The sequence below is a fragment of the Cladophialophora psammophila genome, assembly GCF_000585535.1.
Source record: "Cladophialophora psammophila CBS 110553 chromosome Unknown aczJe-supercont1.2, whole genome shotgun sequence".
Taxonomy (NCBI): domain Eukaryota; kingdom Fungi; phylum Ascomycota; class Eurotiomycetes; order Chaetothyriales; family Herpotrichiellaceae; genus Cladophialophora; species Cladophialophora psammophila.
The window spans coordinates 215,192-235,162 of NW_006912923.1; the positions used below are offsets into that span (position 1 = coordinate 215,192).

Genomic DNA, 19,971 nt, shown 5'->3' on the forward strand with positions numbered 1-19,971 from the left:
TGCTGTGTAACCCGAATTGACTTAGGATGTTCGCTGAATGGTTGCATTGTGGAAGGAGTACTGACGCTGGCTCACCCACCTTCGAACAGAAGGCAGAGCCTGACGAGAGAACCTTGGGTATATAATGTGAGGCAGTGTCCTGTGTTGGAGTCGCCACTCTTTTCCTTCTTTCATAATTCGATTTCGTGTTTCAAGGGCTCCAATCTCAACTCGTTCACAGATCGTTTTCCAGAATGGTCGCCAACCTCCCCCCCATTAGCTCCAGTGGACTTCCCAACGAGCCCATCTTGAAAGTCTATGCACGTCCTGGAGGGGAAAGGAAGCATTTGCCCCTGCCGGTGGTGCAGGACGAAAATGCCCCTTGCTGCACCATCACTTCTGCCCTTTTCACAAGCTTCCGGTTGGATTTGACTTCCCCGCCACTCGACGATGCTCATTCATGCCGTCACAAGTCCTGGTGCGCTAGAGTCGAATTGAGTCTCATCAGAGACAAGATCACATACCCTTTCGCTTTCTGTGTACTAGAAGGCAGTGAAATGGTTGCTGTCATGACCGGAAAGGAAAGTTGCTGGACACCACATGTCCCAGGCATACATATGGCAGCCATATCGATGCTGGAGACTAGAGGTAAGTCACTCAGTTTGACACGTGTCATGAACACGATCAATAACAGCATGATTCAGAAGAAAAAGAAATGATACGACGAATTCTGGAGGCAGAGGGTGCGAGAGCGGTCAGGGAAATCGAAGAGGAGAATAGGCGACAAGACGCCGAGTTTGGGGCAATGGGGCAAAGGAAAATAGCTCGCCGGCAACGACAGCGGCAACGACAACGGCAACGACAACAAACTGAGCAGGCGCAGGCTCAGGCTCAGGCTCAGCAAACCCAAACCCATCAGGGTGGCCAGCAGACAAACTGATGCGGCAGGCGCAATAGCTGGCGTGAGAGGAGCAAACGAGGTCTGCTGTGTGGTGTGGTGGTTGATGAAGATGGGCAACTCGGTAATTCAGGCTTTTGATCTAGCCCTAAGCTGCCAGACAGTTCGATGGCCTGTGGTTTTCATGGCCTGAGTCACAATAGACCCGTCTTAATCAGGTATTCTGTCGAGGCATAGCCTCCCCGTCAGAGCAGCCAAGTCGAGCCTCAGCATTATTCTCTCTTGCTTCCACATGTTCCATGAAATGCGGGGTAACACTCGTCGTTTGGCATTGATGACTGCAAAACAGTAGCTATAGTAATGAGGCGATCGCAAGCCATTGCGTTCTTGGTCATGGAGAGTCTCGATAGTGACGAGAAATCATACAATGTGCGCTTCAAAGCTTTTTTTGTTGATATGAGAAAGGGGGGGGGGGGGGGTGGCCGTCACCTTGCGCGGGATCTGGTTCTTTTGTATCCGTGGGTCGAAACTGGACACGCATACGGGTGGGTGGCTATGAGAGAATCTGAGACATACAGCATCTTACATGTGTCCTGATGTGCGTGCGGTTGCTTATACTTACATTATTGTCGAAGAAAATCCAATTGAAAAATTCGCTACGAAACAAGGCAAAGGGGCGGTCAGCCTTGTCAAACTGACCGATCAGATCCGGTCCAAACGCTCACACCCCGCACAATAGGGGCTCGTGTAACTCTGCAACCGAAGTCCCTCGCGGACATACGGGGATGAGAGATGAGAGAATGGAGTTGGTGTGACACATTGTCGAAGTGGTATATGCCATTGATCATACCATATCATTGTATAGTCTTCCTCGAGCCACGCCACAGCAGTGCACATTGCAGGGCGCTGACCACCGCAAGAGCTCCCAAGACAACTTCTAGATGATCACTTTTCTTGGGTATCAACCTTGACTTCCTCTTGAAACCAACAGAAGGTATTCATTTTCCCATGCGACAAAAACTTTTCTAAAATTCCGACCCTTGTGATCAGAGAGGCCTCCTAAGAGCCCTCCTAATCGCCCTCCTCCAAAACCGCGCCTCGAACGCCGTCGCTCAATGCAAGATACCATCCGATGCGATCCATTTCCGCCATAACAGCCACCAGGCACGAAGCAACAGTGCTGACGTCTTCAGTATTTTACCCGGCCCAATGTCGGCTTCCAGTCCAATGGATGGGTCTCCGGCGTGGCCTCGGGATCTGGTCTCCAAATCTTGATCGTCTTATCAGCCTCTCCCATGATCAACCGCAGCCCTGTCTGATCAAATGTACTGCTCATAATACCCGCCTCGGCATCCAATGACCCCGGCTGCGCCAGGGACTCGGTACTCTGGAACCGATGTCCTGTCTTCCAGTCCCAGAAGCAAACACTACCATTATCGCCCCCACTGAAGAGCACATTATCTTCATTCACGGCCAGAGTGTTGATGATTGCGTTGTGGCCCTCGAAATTCTGCATGAATGCACCCTCGGGACATTTCCACTGTTTTATCGAACCGGCTGACGCAGATGCGAATGTGAATTCCTTCGGGTGGATAGCCAGCGCCCTGACGCCTTTCTTATGATGTGTGAGTACGCCCATGGTTTTGCCCGCAGCGAGGTCCCATAGTCGCACGGTGGCGTCGAGACTCGATGTGATAACTTGAGGATCCGCTTCCTGGCATTTCACATCCGAGACGGTGCCCTTGTGACCAGACAGCACATGAATGTTGGAGCGCGTGCGCATGTCCCATACACGAGCGACGCCGTCTCTCCCACCAGTGACCAGCACGTCGAGCGTCGGATGTAGTGAAAGGGTGTAGACGCCGGACAAATGGCCGTGATAGTGGCGGATGACTTTGTTGGTTTCCAGGTCCCAGCATTTCACCATCTTGTCCTCCCCGCAGGAGAAAAGGTATGGATGGCGCGGCGACACCGCCAGTCCACGAACCGTGGAGATATGACCCGTCAATGTCAAGCGGAGTTGGCCCGTGGCCAGATCCCAGATTTTTATCGTCCTGTCTCCTGCTCCAGATGCAAACCACTCATTGCCTGGTTCCACCGCCAATGCGCGCACCCAGCCGAGGTGTCCGGATATGACTCTCATCAATTTCCACGGCGCATGCCAGTCGGGTCGAGGCTGTTGCATGTTTGGTCTGCGGATCAGACTGCTCCCGATACCGTTACTTTGCGATGATGGCCCTTGTGAGTCCGGTTTCGCCTCGCTCTTTACCAACGCCATCTGATTGTTCCCCGTTGCCATCTTGGGTCTTTTGGGTCCTCGCGCAGCCGTTGCCTTTGCCTGCTTCTCGGCCAGTGCCTTGGGTAGTTCGCGGACACTTTCGTATTCGACCTTCCTCTTGAAGGAGGAGGAAATGGGGAGTGTCGATGGATCAATCGCTTCGCCATAAGAGCTCCCGAAGAGCAATCGCGTCCGCTCCGAGAGCGACTGTGCTGCAGCCGCCATGTTCGCTGTACTCACAGTCGGTAACGAGAAAGTGAAAGGATGGTCGAATCACGAACTTCGAGATGGCAGATGTCGCAAACTCGCCAAGCCTGAAGAGCGGAGCCTTTCACGTGCATCCGATGAGGCTACAAGGCAACGAGGCTGAGGAATATGCACAAGGCTGAGGAATATGCACAAGGCTGAGGAATATGCACAAGGCTGAGGAAAGTTCCAGTTGATGCTGACAGAAGAAAACGACCAAATACTTGTGCTAACATTGCGACCTATATTATTGGATTAATCCGTAGCGAGCTTCACGTCTTAATACCATGGAAATAAAGCTTCGACTACCATGCCCATCGCGATCAGCGAGGAGCCAGTACCGAGTTCATGGGGATCGTATGTCGAAGAATGCGTTGGGAGTAAATGCAGTGCAAAATCAGAGTAACATGAGACAGGTAACGGCGATATTGAATGCAAAGTGAGGAGAACGTCTAGAACAAAAGCAAGCAGCAGAGAGAGACGAGATCTTTTAAGTCGTCGTCGGGATCCTCGCGGAGCAACAGTCAACCGGGGCATTAGCGACTATAGAGAGCGAGCAGGGGGCTAGAAGGCGTCGACGTGGCTGGATCGGCTGAATGAAGACGCTGACAAGCATGGAGATGTACCTGGTAAGCATGACAGCCACTCGCACCTGAAGCCCAGCATGGTTATATTGTAACTCATTCTGTAACCGATTTATGCTCCAAAGCTTGGGTATCATAACGCTGCTCATGTCCCTGGCAGTAACAAAATGCAGAATCCCGTCCCTTTTCCCATAAACGCCTTGCTCGGCTCATCCAATGGCGGCTGTATGTCCGTGAAACCCTGGTCGTAGTTTTGGGGCCTCTAGCTCGTAGGGCCAATCTCGACCAAAGCTCCCCTCTCCATCATCTCGTCTTTGTGTGCGGAGTCTCATTTGGTCGCATCTAGTGGGAAATATTCGTCTTCAATCCTTCCAATCATGGCGTTGTTTTTCGTGTCCTATCCGTTTGATAATCTATGCAGCGGTCTTGGATGGCCAAAACTTCCACGGCCCACTGAACCACGGACCTTTCTTGTTCCAATTCCAATCACCCGAGGTGGCTGATTTCAAATCGTCAACATTCAAATAATCCACCCCTTCTTTCACCATGGTCCGCCAGAGATAATTTCTCATTCCTCTCGGCCAGCTGGGCACGCTCCAGTACCTGACTTTGAGTCCGCGTGCGTGAGCTCCAGCGATCTGCTTGCGCATCATTTCGAGCTGACGACGAGAAAGGGTGCCACGCCAGGGCCAACCAATGGCCGAATTGAAAGAGACAGAGGCGTAGTAAGAATTGGCTTGGGAGTAGATTGTGGGATCTGCAGGCGCAGCACCAGAACGGCCTTGACCTTGGTTTTGACTCCAGCGCATATCTAGCGCACCGCCTTGCGTGTCCTTGGCAGGCTCAGGAGCGTCGCTATCGTCAGCTAACTTTCCCATCAAGCCAAGAGGTGCGTCAAAGAACAAGTCGCGATATGTTGAGTTTGCCACAACCTCGTCCCAGGGTGCATTGCCTGTGACCACAACAGTAATGGGACCCTCGACAAAGCTGGTGCCGTTGAAGTAACTGAGGAACTTCCTCTCTCGCAGAGGTTGGAGCTGTGCAGAGACATGGGGCCAGACCCTATGGCCCTCGTTCTTAAAATCTATCAAAAGGACCAGGGACTGAGAGGGTTTTGTGTCGAAGACGCCATTTCGGGGGTTGTCCCGCGAGGGATGAAAGGATGTATGAGGATTTTGTTGGTCTAGAATTTTCAGCAATGGGTTGATGTACAAGCTGCGGAGCGTTCGTTCCGGTGTCAGGGAGGCTGTGGAATGTCCGACGTATAAATCCTGGTCGTATAGCCACACATCGGCCTCGACTCCTGTGCAGCCAGCCTTGAGAGCCGAAAACAGGGGTTCTTTCCGCCAGTAGTCATTGTGCGAGTGGCAGGCCACGGGATGAATGTCGGCGGAGAAATCGGTTGGCCAATGTCCCGTTTCGCGGGAGGTGCGCCGGGAAGGGTTCCATGCGTCAAATTCGTCGTCTGCATCGTCGGGAAAGAAGGACAGGAAAAGGCCGCATGCCAGTGCAATGAACTCGAGGATTCCTCTGTACTCGATGTCAGCAGGCGCAGGTGGGAAAGAAGGCGGGCACGCAGTTTTCTTTCTTACAATAGCATCAGCGTCAGGGCCAGGAGGCGGAGTACTCTCCTGAGCGGTGTGGTCGGGATGGATTTGTGTAATGAGCCTCTTTCGACAACGTGCCCGTTGTGCCCCACCGTGCGACGCCCACCCCACAAATGGTTCCAGACTGGAAGGGTCTCTGTCCAGCGCCATCTGGACAAGAAATTGGAGCTACGATGATCGATAGAAGTCGAGGTTTCAAGACGGGTGGCTGTGGGCCCTTTGAGGGAATCGGGTCTGACGGCGGCAGCAGCGCCGGCGGGATCTGAGAAAGAGCCATCTTCGAGATCGGGGCAGTTAATAAAGGTCTGTTCCTGCGTCAAAAAAGGTACACGCTCGGAATTGAGTGATGATTCGTCGGTGGAGGATGAACTTGTGTCGTTGCGGAAGGGCCGGATGGCAGAGGACGAATGTTGAAGCATGCTTCTGGGGATGGGTGGTTGTGGTGGTGTGGAAGGCCGGGGCTACAAGGCTCTGGGATGCCGAAAGCGGTGGGTTTGGGATACACTTGGCGGCGTGATGGGGACAGACGGGCGAGACGGCGCAGCGCAGTTGGTCTCGGTTCCAGGCCCGCTCTTCTCTATTCGAGGGATAACCGAAAGAAAAAGCTTCACCGCCAACCGACAGGTGGATGAATGTTTTTTGGGGGGTGTGGGCAGTGGTTTTCCTATTGCATGACGGGCAGAAGGTTGCTGAGCTCAGCGAGCAATGACAACGGTGATGGTGATGGTGATGGTGATGGTGATAGTGACAGCGACAGAGACAGAGACAGAGACGGGGACGGTGACTTGTTGGACTGCGAGTTGACAAAGGGGGAGAAGCTTGGAGGAGGGGGAAGGCGGGTTGGGAGGACCGTAACTTTCGGAGATGACGATGACTTAGGTGGTGGTGAGAAGATGAGGTATGTGGAGAGGCGGACAGTCGGTGAGGTATGGTCGAAGGACAAGAACAAAGGAAGATTGTCGAGTGGTAGGAATGCTGGATGTTTTAATCGCTGCAGGTCTTTGTCTAGCGACCCGACACGACAACACGACGCGCACGACACGGGACGAGACGGAGTGAGTAAGGAATGACTTATAATAAACAGGCTCAACGATAGACGGAGGAAGAGGCAAATAGTTATGCGAGATGAGGGGGGGGGGGGGGGGCAGAATATAGAAAGAGTGTACGAAGCAGAGTGTCACTCTCATCGCATCAGAGGCGCAGTCACTTGGTTAGTGAAAAGCTCGTCCGGCTCGTCCAGCTCGTCCAGCTCGTCGTCGTCCCTCGCACATGGGCTCGGCTGGGCCTCCCCATTGGAGTCCCTAAGTACCTCGTACCTCGTACTGCTAAGGTATACCTACATACATACATAGCATCTGAGATAGAACACAAGATTAACTTCGTTTTGGGGTGGCTGGCTTACCATTAGGGAGAGTAAGGAGGGACCAGTCCTTACTGAGATCGGCTGCTCATCAATGGTCCAGCGGCCAATCCCTCCAGCCCGTGTTACACTCGTTGACACTGGTTAAACCTGGTGCTCACCAGCCGGACCAAGCTATCAAACTCATGCCAAGGTGACCATCCACCACCCATCACCTCTAGGGGACCTCCCATCTAACCCTCCGTCTTCTCTTTTCCCACACCCCTCTTAGCCTGCTGGCCTATCACTGTCACCGCCACAGCGGTTTTTGATCCTGTTTCCTCTTGGGCCCTTTTTGGTGAAGGTTGTGGACGTCGTCTCGGCCTCATGCCCCCGAGTGCCGAGTAGTACTGGGTAGACTGTACTGGGTACTGGCTACAAGGCACCTTGAAGCCACCTACTGGCTAGACTCGTCATTCCCCTACCGGCCCCTCGCCGAAATTCGACCACCTGCTCTTGGAGCGTGGAAATTCTCCTAGCTGCCCGCCCGCGCCAGTCGGAAAGAGGAGCCTTGCAGCTTCAATCAGCCTGACGCCCCCCCCCTCCCCTCCCCCAGATATTTTCTTTTTAGAGGCCGGGTGACCGCCATCCCGGCTGTTCGTTTTCACTGAGCTTTACATATCCCGTATTGGGCCCATGACCTGACCCTGCCACGGTGAGATGCCGCAGTTCGGTCGTCTCAGTCACCATCCTCTGCTGCTTCTCATCAGTCATGCCGCCAGTCATGCGGCTGGCCATGTGATAATACTGCTGCCCGAGGAACGGTGAGGTTGGGGCCCCAATACCGATACTGCCGCTAACATCGCTAGCCTTATGACTGGCACAGGCGTGCAAATCGCTACGCCTGCCACCCACACGTGCGAGCCATTCATTTGTTGGTGCCAACTTGTCGCATTCTCCAGCATATTGAATGTCCCCCAACATGCGCCCTGACGACAAATGAAATAGATAATGTCGCACTCGTGCTGGGAGGCCCCTTCCAGACAGAACAGAGATGAAGGCAGCCAAAAGCACCGCGAGGAACAACGCCAGCGCCAGGAATGCCGGGATGGCAAATGGCCAGTGATAGCGAATGCGCTGCTGATAGACAGTCACAGGCACGAGGGCCTGGTCGCTGCCGCCACCGCTTGTCCCATCATCATCCCGTTTCTGAAGGTTGGCGGGCAGCCCATTGCCAGAGTTCCAGTTGCGCGTGCCCACCAGCATGTTCGCAGCGATATCCGTCCACACGAGGTTGGGGATCTTTGCCACGGTCGCTGCTGACCCTGAAAGATCTCGCCATCGCGCGTACATGGCCATGTTGGTGTCTCCAGAGTAGTCTGCCCAGTCGTCACCGCCGGACTGGTACACTCCTGCCAGGGCATCGGCTGGCCCATCTGCTCCTGGTAGGTTCTCATATCCCGGCACGGTCGATAGAACACCCAAACCACCATATCCTGGTAGGTACAATTGAGGAGCCCGCACTGTGGACAAATTGACCGAGTGCTCAAGCTCCGGCGAGATCAGTCCCCATAGCTGATGAATGTCGTTCATCGTGTAACCAGGCGATTCAACGCCCCAGAGAGGCATCGACTCCTTGTCTGGGTACGACGTGTCGCTGACATTAACAATAGACAAGGCCTTGAGCGTGTTGCCGGTCGTCTGCGTCGCGTTGTATCGGAATCGGACCTCTTTGATACTCGCTTTCATTGCAGTAGCACAGCTGTACACCTTCTGTGTCCACCAGGTTTCAGGCTCCTGGACAAGGGTTATCGTCCCGTCACGACGCTGCGCGGCTCCAAAGACCAAGCCACACTCGACATGAACATTGGTGAGATTCGCAAGATCAGCGCCTCCTGCCCCCGAGCAGAGCAATGAAATGTCGCTATAGTTCGAAGAGGTGAGCCCAAATGGGTTGGAATAGTTGGCGGATGGCGCGTCGGCCAAGGTGTAATTGGACAAGTAGGCCTCTGGGTCCAGCAGGGATGACCAGAGATTGGTGACATAGATCCCATTGAGCTTCGCTCCCGTCGTCTGATATGTCGTGACTGGATATTTGTCGCCAACCTTGGATTTCAGATAACCAAAGGAATCGGGATTCGGCCTGGTCAGGTTCATGACCAGCATTGTATACACGTTCACCAACCATGCAGCTTTGTAGGCTCGCCCCTGCAAGTTTGGATGAGTCTGGGAGTCTGTCACGTTGACGTACGGGTATTCCTGGACCAGGTTCGCGAAGCCCCCATTGTCGACGAGCGACATGTTGGCTAGATCACTGCTGGCGATGCCGCTATAGGGTATTTTGAACTCGACCGAGATGTTTGTGTCGACGCACGCCGTCTCGGGCTCAATCCAGAGTAGATCCTCTGTCCATTCGGCACCCAGCTGAACGCTGACAGGGACCGTATGATTGCGGAAGCCGACCCCGCCGGCAACCGTGTCGACGACCAGACCCTCCACCGGCTCAATGGCGTTGTCCAATACCATACTGGACAAGTAGCGGAATGCGTCCACAATATACTTTGCTCCATGTGCGACCCCATCTTGGTACATGAACGAGTAATACCGTGATTCAATATCGAAGAAGCTTGAGACCGTTTGCGGCTGCTGAGCTAGACCGCTCTGGTAGAGTTCGGCAAGGACCTTGGGGATCCTCGTGTCGTAATCATCGTTTGTGATATTAGCCTCCATGAATGTATCGTTGCCACTGTACGTGATGGCGCTCGTCGTGCCGGGACATTGCACGGGGAGGAAGTTTCCGCAAATTCGACTAAAGCCGAGTTGGCTCCGTGGAGGCGTTCCGTATCCCATCGGACTGGAGTCTGCAATATACGTGAAGGCGACAGATTGGGGCGTCGTGGAAGGTACAATGTCGTCGTAAAGTCCCAAGGGCGTGACAATCGCGGCGACAGAGACAAGCCCGAGAGCCAATGGCCGCAACCAAGTCAGGAGCCTGATCTTGGTATCTACCCCTCGACTTGCGGCAGCCTCTGTCTTGAGGAGCGTCGGCCTGTTGCCATCAGGAAAAGGCTTTTGCACTAAGGACATAATGGATTTACCACAGGGAACTCAGCAGGCTGCGCTCAACCACAGACCAGGTCACCGCCGTATGGTCATTTTTGAGAAAACCCACTAGCACGAGGATGAGGGCATTGGGAAACACGAATTGAAGAATGAAAATCACCGCGGCAATAATACCAGACACATAACCGATAGTGAGAGAGATCATGGTGAAAAAATGGGTGGCCCGTCGGGTGTTGAGCGGATATTGAGGGTGTTGTTCAGACCAGCCTGCAAGAGGCGTTACGGGTTGCCACGATTCCTACCTCTTCACGACAGAGGCCTATCCAAAACGCAAAAGGAGTGGCACAACATCAAAAGAGTGACCTCACAAGAGGAAGAAGGATAAAAATCACAGCGGAGAGCCCATATACCATCAAATGTAGGGCAGAATAGGGAGTAGTTCCGTGTACCCAGTACTCATAAAGAAATCGACCTGCCAAGTTCCTGCATGAGACACGTCCTGCATGTGGGATCAATACCTCTCTATCCATGCAATACGTGAGATACGAGTGACTTCCTGTGATAGACTTTTTCAGGAACTAGAAAACCATTGGGTTGAATTCGTCCAAACGTGATTGATGTTAGAGATTAGCCATGCTGCCGATCGGCGTCTGTGGCTGCGCTAGGTAAAACCCAGCTCGGCCAGGTACCTGGACCAAGGGACGGGTGGACAATGCAAAGGGCGCAGGTACTGGGTACACAGACCACCAATGACAAACTCTGTCTATCGGCAGACTCGCTTTGAGGGGGTCGGAAGGGGCCATGAAGAAAGTTTCGCAGGAACCAGCGTCCTACCTCGGGTGTGATCATGGTCAAGGTCGCGTGCTTCATCCCAACTCCTGACCAGAGCCTCAAGTGCAATTCGGTCATCGGGCCATTACGACGAGGGACAGCGATTGCGGCCGCTGACCGGCGATCAACACCTGGAGCAGGATGAAGCAGCATCGTGGAAGCGATGTTCGGGAAATGAGAGATGAATGAATGATGGCGGGAGATGGGAGGGAGACTCAAGGTTGAAACACCAATGTTGTCAAGACTAGCAGGAGCCAATGGGATGGCAGACCCACTCAGTCTATTCACCCCTTTTTAATTCTTGATTAGGAGACCGAAGTACTTACTGTTTCTGGCCCCTTTAGCAAGGGCGCACAGTACCCAGTACCGAGTAGCCGCACGGAATACAGACATTGTGGTGAGGCTCTACCTCGTATTGTAGATACTCCGCGGAAAAAGAAAGAGTGTGGGGGAAAATGTGGCAGATTGGCCCAGATGGACATGATTTTTCATTCATTTTTGACCTACGAATATCCTTTGAGCCCCCCCGGGGAAAGGGGCAATCAAATCGAGCCCCATTCATTGCTCACAATGGCCCATTGGGGTGGATCAGGACCTTGGTATAACCATCAATCCTCTTGTCGAACTTGTCGTACGCCATCTCCGCATCGTCGATGCCAATCTCGTGACTGACCACAAATGAAGGTTTCGCCTTTCCTGCGATGATGAGATCACGCAGATACCTGTCGCAGTTAGTAGTCTCAGGCTGAGAACAGAACATGATGATCATTCTCACCTGTTGTATTGCTTGACATTGCATTGACCGGTAGCGAGGGAAAGGCCCTAGAAGCCATGGTTAGCACCAGAGCCTCCTCGTTGCATTGCCGGCACGACTTCATCTTTGGACTCGCCTTTTCAAACAACTTGCCGAAGCTCATGCTGATCATCCCCTTCCCACTGGCCTCATCAGGTGCCCCCGGATCCGTGGGCACATAAAGACCCGGGATCCCCAATCCACCACATGGTCTAGTCGCCCGGATCATGTTCTCCAACACAATATTCGGCTGCTCCTTCTTGCCACCAGTATCCACCGCCTGGTACCCGACAGCATCCACCGCTCGATCCAACATACCGCCGTTCTTCTCGAGGATCTGGCCCACAGCATCGCCTTTGCTGAAGTCAATGGGTATACATCCGATCTTCTCCGCAGCTGCCAACCGCTCGGGCACTCTGTCGACGACGTAGACACGGCTTGCCCCTCTCAATGAAGCCGAGTACGCCGCCATCAGCCCGACAGGCCCGGCGCCCCAGACGCCAATACTCTCCCCGGGCTTGAACCCGCTGAGCGATACCCCGTGCCATCCAGTTGGGAAGATGTCGGCTAGGAGAATGAAATCCTGCTCGTGCTCTGTCCCAGGTGGCAATATCAAAGCATTGAAGTCCGCATACGGAATGCGAATGTATTGAGCTTGCCCGCCTATGATTCTTGTCAGACACCAACCGACATTGCCTTTGAGATCACGCCACGAGTCTCCTCTTACCTCTATAGGGTCCCATGGCCACATAACCGTATGCACCACCCGCAAAGCCGGGGTTGACACCGGTGCAGAAGGCTGTCTTTCCTTCCTCGCAATTGCGGCATCGTCCGTCCGCAACGTTGAAGGGCATCACCACTCGATCGCCTTTCTTCAGCAGGGTGACCCCAGAGCCGACTTCATCCACAATCCCCATGTTCTCGTGCCCTTAGTGTTTGAGGGGTTAGCGAAGGGTGTTGTTGGCAGCTATCTTCCCTCCAAAATGGCGACATACCAAAGGTGATACCAGGCTGAGCACCAGTACGTCCCTCGTACTATTTCGCGTCAGTGGAACATCTGTGTTGCATCTCGTTCACGAGTTGTGCTCTTACCATGTGCAAGTCGGATCCGCAAATGGCTATTCACATTTCAATGCAATTAGTTACGGTCATTGACCTCTCCCGACCCCCCAGGCGACGTCGAGGATGAGGCTTCCAAGGCTTACCGGCAGTAGTCACTTTGACAATAACATCATCGGGGTGCTCGATCGCAGGCTTCGGTACATCCTCCACCTTGACCTTGAAGGCACCTTGATAGTTGACGGCCTTCATGGTCCCGCCTGAGCCACCAACTCGAACTTCGGTGGCGGACATACTAGAGTACTATTGGGTCGTTGGCTGTCCTATGTAGGAATCTGATAGCGTGATTGGGCGTGGCAGGAAGCAATAAGACTAGTCCAAGAGTGGTTTGGAGGACCGTTAGTTGTAGGAGAGAAGGAGAAACAGGGAGCGAACACGTTTCCAGGGCTCACATTAGCCAGAGCAATATATATACATGTGGCTGCTGCGGAGGGTCATCCACGGCACTTACATCTCGCTTTATGATCATCACGCTCGTGGCGATGCTCAGTTTTGGGCAATCTTTGACGCAGTTGCTGGCCAGGAGAAAAGCGGAGGTGCCGGTCATCCAAGAGCTCTGGTTACGTTGACTGAAGACGTTGGTTGGATTGCCCGCTCAGCCTGAGGTGGCCCTACCATCTCCTCCATCTCCTCATCCACTATTGCGGGGTACGGGAGTTACATCACCTTGTCATCTTGGACTCGGCTCGCATGGAAATGATGCATCGAAAGCACGATACGAGGGGTTCTAGGCTGCTTCTCCTATAATCTGGTCATCGACAAGGAGGGCCCCAAGCCCGAGAAAAGAGGAGCATGCGCCCTCTAACTGGTCAGAGTGTGTTTTCTCATAAGAAGTTATGGAGTGATCCTGCAGCTGATCAGACGACCTGCCCGCAATACCGGACAAACGCCTGCTTGCCATTGCTATTTTCTCTACAAGCTCGTGGTCGACTCGGGCAAGATGAGACCGAGATGGCTTACCATCCCGGGAAAAGCAGAGCGAGCCGCAGAAGTCCAGAAGCGTCGGGTGAGTTGTGAAGTCTTTGTATTGGGCATAGAAAGCAGTCGACATACATTTGGCATGGGGCTGCAGCTCAATAAGGACACCAGTGGAGGCTATCCTGCCTGATTTCTGGTGCTCCTGATCTCTCTCTCTCTCTCCTTCCTTACCTCCCTCTTCCATACCTCCCTCTTCCGCGCCCGTGCCGACCATAATGGTTTCACTTTCTTTGCCGAAATAACGCCTCTATCGAATGCTGGGTGCCAGGAGCTGGGTACAAAGTGATGTGCTGTGTCGAATCGCTAGGGGTTACATGATGGTGCATCTGATTGTGGGGTCGTAGATGGATCTTGGGAATCGTGCTGGTGAAGGGTGGGAGTTGTGGGGTCCGTGCTTGGGTGAAAAGACATGGGGGGCCGTGGATGGGGTGCTTCGAGGTTGGTGCTCTCATTCAACTCTAGCGAAAATATCTGCTTGGAAGGTGATCTTGAGGACTCGGCGCTTTGAAGCAGCCCTGTTGCAGTGTGTTGCGTCGCCGCTCGCGCCTGCTTGTCGGGCACGAGACCAACGTCAGCCGTCATTGCGGGGGTTGTCAAGTGGCATTTCTTGACGCTTTACATGTCCATGTTCTACATGTCCATAGAGTCGTTGCCGTTTGCAAAGTTGAATTGGCCTTGGGGTTGGTTTGATCCAAGAGTAAAGCCAGTGGCGCTAGCCTGCGGTGCCAATTCTTCAATATCAGCGCCGGCATCTTCCTCGTCGGAGAAGTACCGCTCGATAATGTTATACGCCTTCATGTAAATTTCCTCATTGGCGTTGTTCTGGCAGTCGTGAATCTTCTCCATTCCACCGGCCTCTTCAATGAACAATGCATATCGATTGACCTGTCCCTCTGGAGAACGGGGGTCCGCAGCCTCTTTGTCCATTTCACCCACCTTGAGGATATTCTCTAGTCCGTCCAAAGCGACTTGGATGATCTTATTATCCGGGCAGGCTAGCAAATCGCAGAGGGGCTTGATGCATCCTTGAGAGACAAGGTATCTGATCTGATCAGGCTTCTGAAGACCTCCGGAAGTGGCATTTGAAATGGCCCAGCAAGCTTCTTTCCGAGTCTTGAAGTCGCCGTTGGACAGGAGATGTATCAAGGGAGGGATGATACCCGCATCAATGACCGCTTGAATTTGAGTTGAGTTGCCGGCCGTTATGTTTGAGATTGTCCAGCATGCTTCCTTGCGGATACCATCTTTCTGAGAGCTGAGCAACGACAGTAGAGCTGTCAGAGCGCCGCAGTTGATAATCACTTGTGTCTGCACGTCATCTCCAGTGACGATGTTTCCCACCGACCGAAGAGCTGGGGTTTGGACAGATGTAGAAGCATGCATTAGAAGTTCAACAAGACGTCGTGGGATGCCAGCTTCGATGACAGCCTGAATCTTGTCGTTCGAGCCATCGGAAAGGTAAGAAATGGCCCAGCAGGCATCAATGAGGACTTCGTCATCGAGCATGTAGACGAGCTTTGCGAGGACCGGGAGTGCGGGTTGAATCTAAAGTCTTGTCAGCATCTATCTTGTGTGTAGATTCCAGGGTCACTTACGGTATTCCAATCCGGTTGAGGGGTCTTCCCGCGGCAGAAGTTGCTCAAAGTCCACGTTGCGTTTCGAAGCATGCTCAACTTACGCCCATCGGCAATGAGATTAAGCAAGGGCTTCAGGGCTCCCTGGCTGAGGACATAGTCACGGCACGCAGGAGAGTCGCCTGCAATGTTACCCAAAGCCCAGACTGCTTGCTCTCGAACATCCGGCTCATGGCTGCTCAAAAGCTCAACAAAGATAGGAACAGCACCAGCTTCAATTACGACTTGTGTTTGGGCGGCGCTTCCGCTAGCGATATTGGTGAGAGCCCAGGCGGCCTCGAATTGGACGAGAGTGTGGGGGGATCGGAGGAATTCGACGAAGCGGCTGACGACACCAGTCTCGATGACTTTCTCGATGGGCGGGTTGCGTTCTTTGGACAGGAGTTTCCGGAATTTTGTGGTGGCTTGAATCTGAGCATCGATCTGGTCCGAGAAGACTCCTTTGACCATTTCTGGCAGTTCGGTGCTCAACTGTGGACACCGTTAGACACAGGTTAAAGCGGGAGACAACAAAAGGATTTGTTCTCACCTCATTCTCAATATTGGCCGTCTCATCATCACTATCTGGCTCCGTGAGACCACCAATACCGATCTCGCCATTTCCGCGCTGGACTCCTCTTCGCTTGGCTAGATTTTCCTCTCTCTTCTGGCGACGAATTTCGACTTGTTGTTCTTCACGGCGACGACGCAGCTCATCGGGCTTGAAACTGCCTTTCGCCTTGTACTGGGTTCGCCGATGTTCGGGGATATATCTTTCCGCCATAATTCCAGTGACGTCTCAGGGAAGGCCTCAAAGACGAGATGTTTTTCAGAGCTGCTCAGGGTCGTAGTTGACCCAAGACACACCGCAGAAGATAGATTCCGGACTTGTGAAAGGAGGGGTTGCGCGCTGTGGCAAGTGAAGGCGGTCAGTGATGAGGCTGCGCCGGCTGTGGATAAATAAATGGAAGCAAATGAAACGGGAGTTGCAGTTTCGTAGGGTGGATGTCGTATGAGATGCAGTCACTGTTTGTCAAGGCGGAAAGCACATGCCACTATTGCTTGGCATTTATCACGTGATTGCGCGTCGCGCCTTGGCTCATGAAGCAGCCAGCAACACGTCGAGGACACGTCGCGACCCTTACAGCAACCTGGAGATTCATCAATGGCCAACAACCAGACCACAAACCTGAAGCCACTGCGGCTCTCAAAGTCTTCTGTTCTGACCCGCTCCAGGGCGCAAACCGGCATCAACAATGCGCTTCTGAGAAAATGCCCTGCACAATGCCTTTTGATTTCGTCCCCGTGCCCCCGAAGTTCATCGACCTCGCAAACGCCTGCAACATCAATCTAAATTCAGAACAATTTCACGTCATCGGGGTTTGTGTTGACTTTCTCAATCCGACAAGATGCCAGGGTGGTAAACGGGACTACAAAATCACATTCACGTTACACGATCCAGTATGGCCATATGGTATAGGGCTGCCCTTCGCATTCTTTCACAGGGAACTTGAACAACTTCCGGACATAAGAGACCAAGGTGATGTCGTCATCCTGCGAAATGTGAAAATGAATAAGCACAAAGGCCAGCTGTCAGGGTGGTCGAACTCCACATCCAGTTGGGTTGTGCTCCCTTTCGCCGAGTTAGAGAAGATTCGATCTATCCAAGATCTGAAGGACAAGGCCAGATGGCAGGGACGAGGATGCAAACCCAATGGCCCGTGGAGCAATTCTTTTCCAAGAGGTCAAGCATCCCTTCTCAACGAAGCCGAGTTGAGGTATGCCAAGTGGATTGCTGAGCAAGAAGACCCATGTCTGTGGACACAACAACAACCCAGAACACGGTTAGAAATAAGCAATACGATGGTAGAAAACGGCGGCACCGCTCCTGCCCGCAAAGAAAAGTTCCGTACACTGGACCAACTCGACTTGCCCCGCGGCAAAGATTATATATTTGCGGATCTTTTGGGCGAAGTGCGCAAAATATTCTCTCCCAACGACTTGACCACCGAGCTCTATGTGACTGACTATACGACCAATGACGGGCTCCGAGACTACAAGTGGTCCAACGACGACTGTGGCCAAGACGGTGATCCGTTCGGCTATATTGAAGACAAAAACTCAAGCGAATGGCCCGGTCCATGGGGAAAGATGACGATCCTGGTCACATGCTGGGGCAGGCAGGCTTCTGTCGCGACGCGCATTGCGAACGTGGGCAATTTTGTATACCTGCGTAATGTGCAAATCAAAATGGACAGGAATGGCTCGAAGTTGGAGGGCAATTGTCGAGATGATCGCAATTATCCGGAGAAGGATTTGATCGAAGTGGCGAATTCTGGCGATGAAAAGCGGAAGGAAGTGCTGTACCGCAAACGAGCATATGAGCAAAAGGTAGAGGCGGAAGGCCTCAGCTTTCTCCGAGTCCCTAACCAGGTGAAGAAGAAGCGGCAGAGAGACAAACCTACCGAGCAGCAAAATGAGGAACCGAAGTGCAAGAGGACCAAGGCAAGAAACCGAAAGAACAAGAAAGCAAAGTTCGAGGCTGAACAACGGGAAAAGATGGCTGCAGCCACAGTTGCGCGACACGAGCACTCCCTCCTGAAAGCCAACCCCCATATCCGATGCAACCAGTATGAGGGAGTGTCATGCAAGTCTATTATAGACATCCTAGACCCAGACATTTTGAACCGCACGACGGCAAAGGGCAATACCTTTCGACTACCCTTCCAGAACTGCACCTACAAGTCAAAAGTTCGGGTTGTGGATTTCTTCCCAGACAATATTGCCGACTTTGCTGCCCCACGAAAAGTCGACCAGTTTGATGATTTGTCCGACAACGAGGACCTTGACGAAAATTTGGATATCGATCTCAGTCGGATGAACGAAGGCGAGGAAGTGCAATGGGAATGGCGATTCCTCCTCCTTGTCGAGGACGCCCGCGCGCAGACAGGCACTGATGGGCGGCCGACCCAGATGGAACTGCTCGTGGCGGCCACGGATGGAGACTTCCTCTTGAACATGGACGCCTGCAACCTGTGGGACAAGGAGAACCAAGGCGAGCTGGCGACACTGAAGGAGAAGCTGTTTCACTTGTGGGGAGATTTGCAGGAGAGGAAAGAGGAATCAGGAACCACCGCCGAAGAAGGGTGCCATGTCAAACCCAGCGCAAGGCCCTTTGAGTGTCTGATCAAGGAGTACGGCACACCTGTTGTTCATCCAAAGGGGCAAGCCAAGAATCATGTTGTTTACGACCGACGCTTTCGTCTCTTTGGGACAGCCCTGGCAACTTGAATCTTAATCGACGATTGACCCCCTCCCGAGACGTTGTTCCACGTGCACTCTCCCCCTTTGGGATTTGAGCATTTCTCACCCCGTTCCGCATCGGTTTTGTATGTAACCAAATCCCCGCCATTGCTTGGCTCCGACGACCACTAGTCCGGAGTACGTAGGTACGGACTCTCGAGTCGACTCATGAGGAAGGAACAAATCCTGGACCCATGGGCAGCTCCGAGGAGGCTTTGCTTGGTGGCTTGCTGTTGGCTTGCTCGCTGCCACGAAAGGAGACAGCCTAAAGAGGATGCTGCTGCTTGGCTTGCTGTGGAGTACTGCTCATTTCTCGGTGACAGACGCCAAGGCCAAGAGGCAGTGACGAGGGTCAGGGTCAGGGCCAGGGGACAGGGACAAGAAAACTACGTGGAAATAAGGGCCAGGATCAGGACCCTGGGAAGAAAAGAAAAACTCAACGAGAGGGAGAACGCTTGGCTGGGCTGGACTGGACTGCCTCGATTGTGGAGGCAGCAAACCGATGTCTTGCATGGTATGATGGGGCATCCGTCTCGCCGTCCGTCCATCACATCCATCGCATCCATTCCTCAAGAACGTCTGAGCGAGCGAGCGCACGAAAGAACGAAAGGACGATCGAATGAACGAACCTACTCACTTACGCATGCACGCATGGACGGGTACGAAACTTACGAGTAGGTCATGTATGTTCGTCGGACGAAACAACCACGTACATCGATGAAGCCCATGCCTGTGGACCATCGTATACGACTAACTTCCGTGCTCTTAGGCGCAGAGTACTAAGTATGGTCCACATTGGTGGTTGGGGCCCCGTACCACCCACAACTCATGTTCTCGTATCGCAGGGGACGTTTTAAGAGTACTCCGTACCTACCTAGGCGTGGATGTAGAAGCTTCGATGATTTTCGAAGCGACAATTATGTCCAAGTATGTGGTTGGTGGGGAAAAGGGCTCTGCCAGTAGAAGTTCTGTATTTCTTCCCGTCGGAATCCCACGAACTGCCGATTTCCTCGGGCTAGTACGGTTGGTCAAGAGTGGGCTAGCCCGGACTGGCGATACGCAGGCTTGCCATTGTTTTCGCCACAAGATGGTACGAGTAAGCATCCTTACAGTCACGAACACCGACTGTCCCAAGTGGCCGAGAAGAGCTTTCTGGGTTCATTTGTCGTGTAGGTCGGGCCTTTAGTTGAAACACCGTTTCTGTCCCCGTGGACATTCAAGAAACGACATTCATGATCCTAAGGTGTGCAAGAGATGTTCATGTAGAGGGAAGGAGAAGTGCTGCCGGGCATTTGACTGTTTACTGCTCTGTCCTCGGTATAGGTACAAGCTGCTCGCAG

General features: G+C 53.1%; 6 protein-coding genes across 6 annotated transcripts; 1 reads left to right on the top strand and 5 right to left on the bottom strand.

The window, feature by feature from the left end:
• Positions 1–2,066: 2,066 nt before the first annotated feature.
• Positions 2,067–3,380, bottom strand: A1O5_01395 (pre-mRNA-splicing factor prp46; the record flags this gene model as incomplete). Its single annotated transcript, XM_007742013.1, has 1 exon — positions 2,067–3,380. The coding sequence occupies one exon, from the start codon at positions 3,378–3,380 to the stop codon at positions 2,067–2,069; it is 1,314 nt and encodes a 437-aa protein (XP_007740203.1).
• Positions 3,381–4,398: 1,018 nt separating this feature from the next.
• On the bottom strand, positions 4,399–5,742 carry A1O5_01396 (uncharacterized protein; the record flags this gene model as incomplete). Its single annotated transcript, XM_007742014.1, has 1 exon — positions 4,399–5,742. One exon carries the CDS (start codon positions 5,740–5,742, stop codon positions 4,399–4,401), a length of 1,344 nt encoding a protein of 447 aa, XP_007740204.1.
• A 1,816-nt stretch (positions 5,743–7,558) lies between these two features.
• On the bottom strand, positions 7,559–10,199 carry A1O5_01397 (uncharacterized protein; the record flags this gene model as incomplete). The annotated part of the gene is made up of 2 exons (XM_007742015.1): positions 7,559–9,980; positions 10,030–10,199. 2 exons carry the CDS (start codon positions 10,197–10,199, stop codon positions 7,559–7,561), a joined length of 2,592 nt encoding a protein of 863 aa, XP_007740205.1.
• Positions 10,200–11,390: 1,191 nt separating this feature from the next.
• Positions 11,391–12,971, bottom strand: A1O5_01398 (alcohol dehydrogenase; the record flags this gene model as incomplete). The annotated part of the gene is made up of 6 exons (XM_007742016.1): positions 11,391–11,547; positions 11,618–12,281; positions 12,346–12,546; positions 12,614–12,653; positions 12,711–12,736; positions 12,824–12,971. 6 exons carry the CDS (start codon positions 12,969–12,971, stop codon positions 11,391–11,393), a joined length of 1,236 nt encoding a protein of 411 aa, XP_007740206.1.
• Positions 12,972–14,345: 1,374 nt separating this feature from the next.
• Positions 14,346–16,112, bottom strand: A1O5_01399 (importin subunit alpha-1; the record flags this gene model as incomplete). The annotated part of the gene is made up of 3 exons (XM_007742017.1): positions 14,346–15,260; positions 15,311–15,820; positions 15,879–16,112. The coding sequence occupies 3 exons, from the start codon at positions 16,110–16,112 to the stop codon at positions 14,346–14,348; spliced, it is 1,659 nt and encodes a 552-aa protein (XP_007740207.1).
• A 500-nt stretch (positions 16,113–16,612) lies between these two features.
• A1O5_01400 (uncharacterized protein) lies at positions 16,613–18,619 on the top strand (the record flags this gene model as incomplete). The annotated part of the gene is made up of 1 exon (XM_007742018.1): positions 16,613–18,619. One exon carries the CDS (start codon positions 16,613–16,615, stop codon positions 18,617–18,619), a length of 2,007 nt encoding a protein of 668 aa, XP_007740208.1.
• Positions 18,620–19,971: the final 1,352 nt, after the last annotated feature.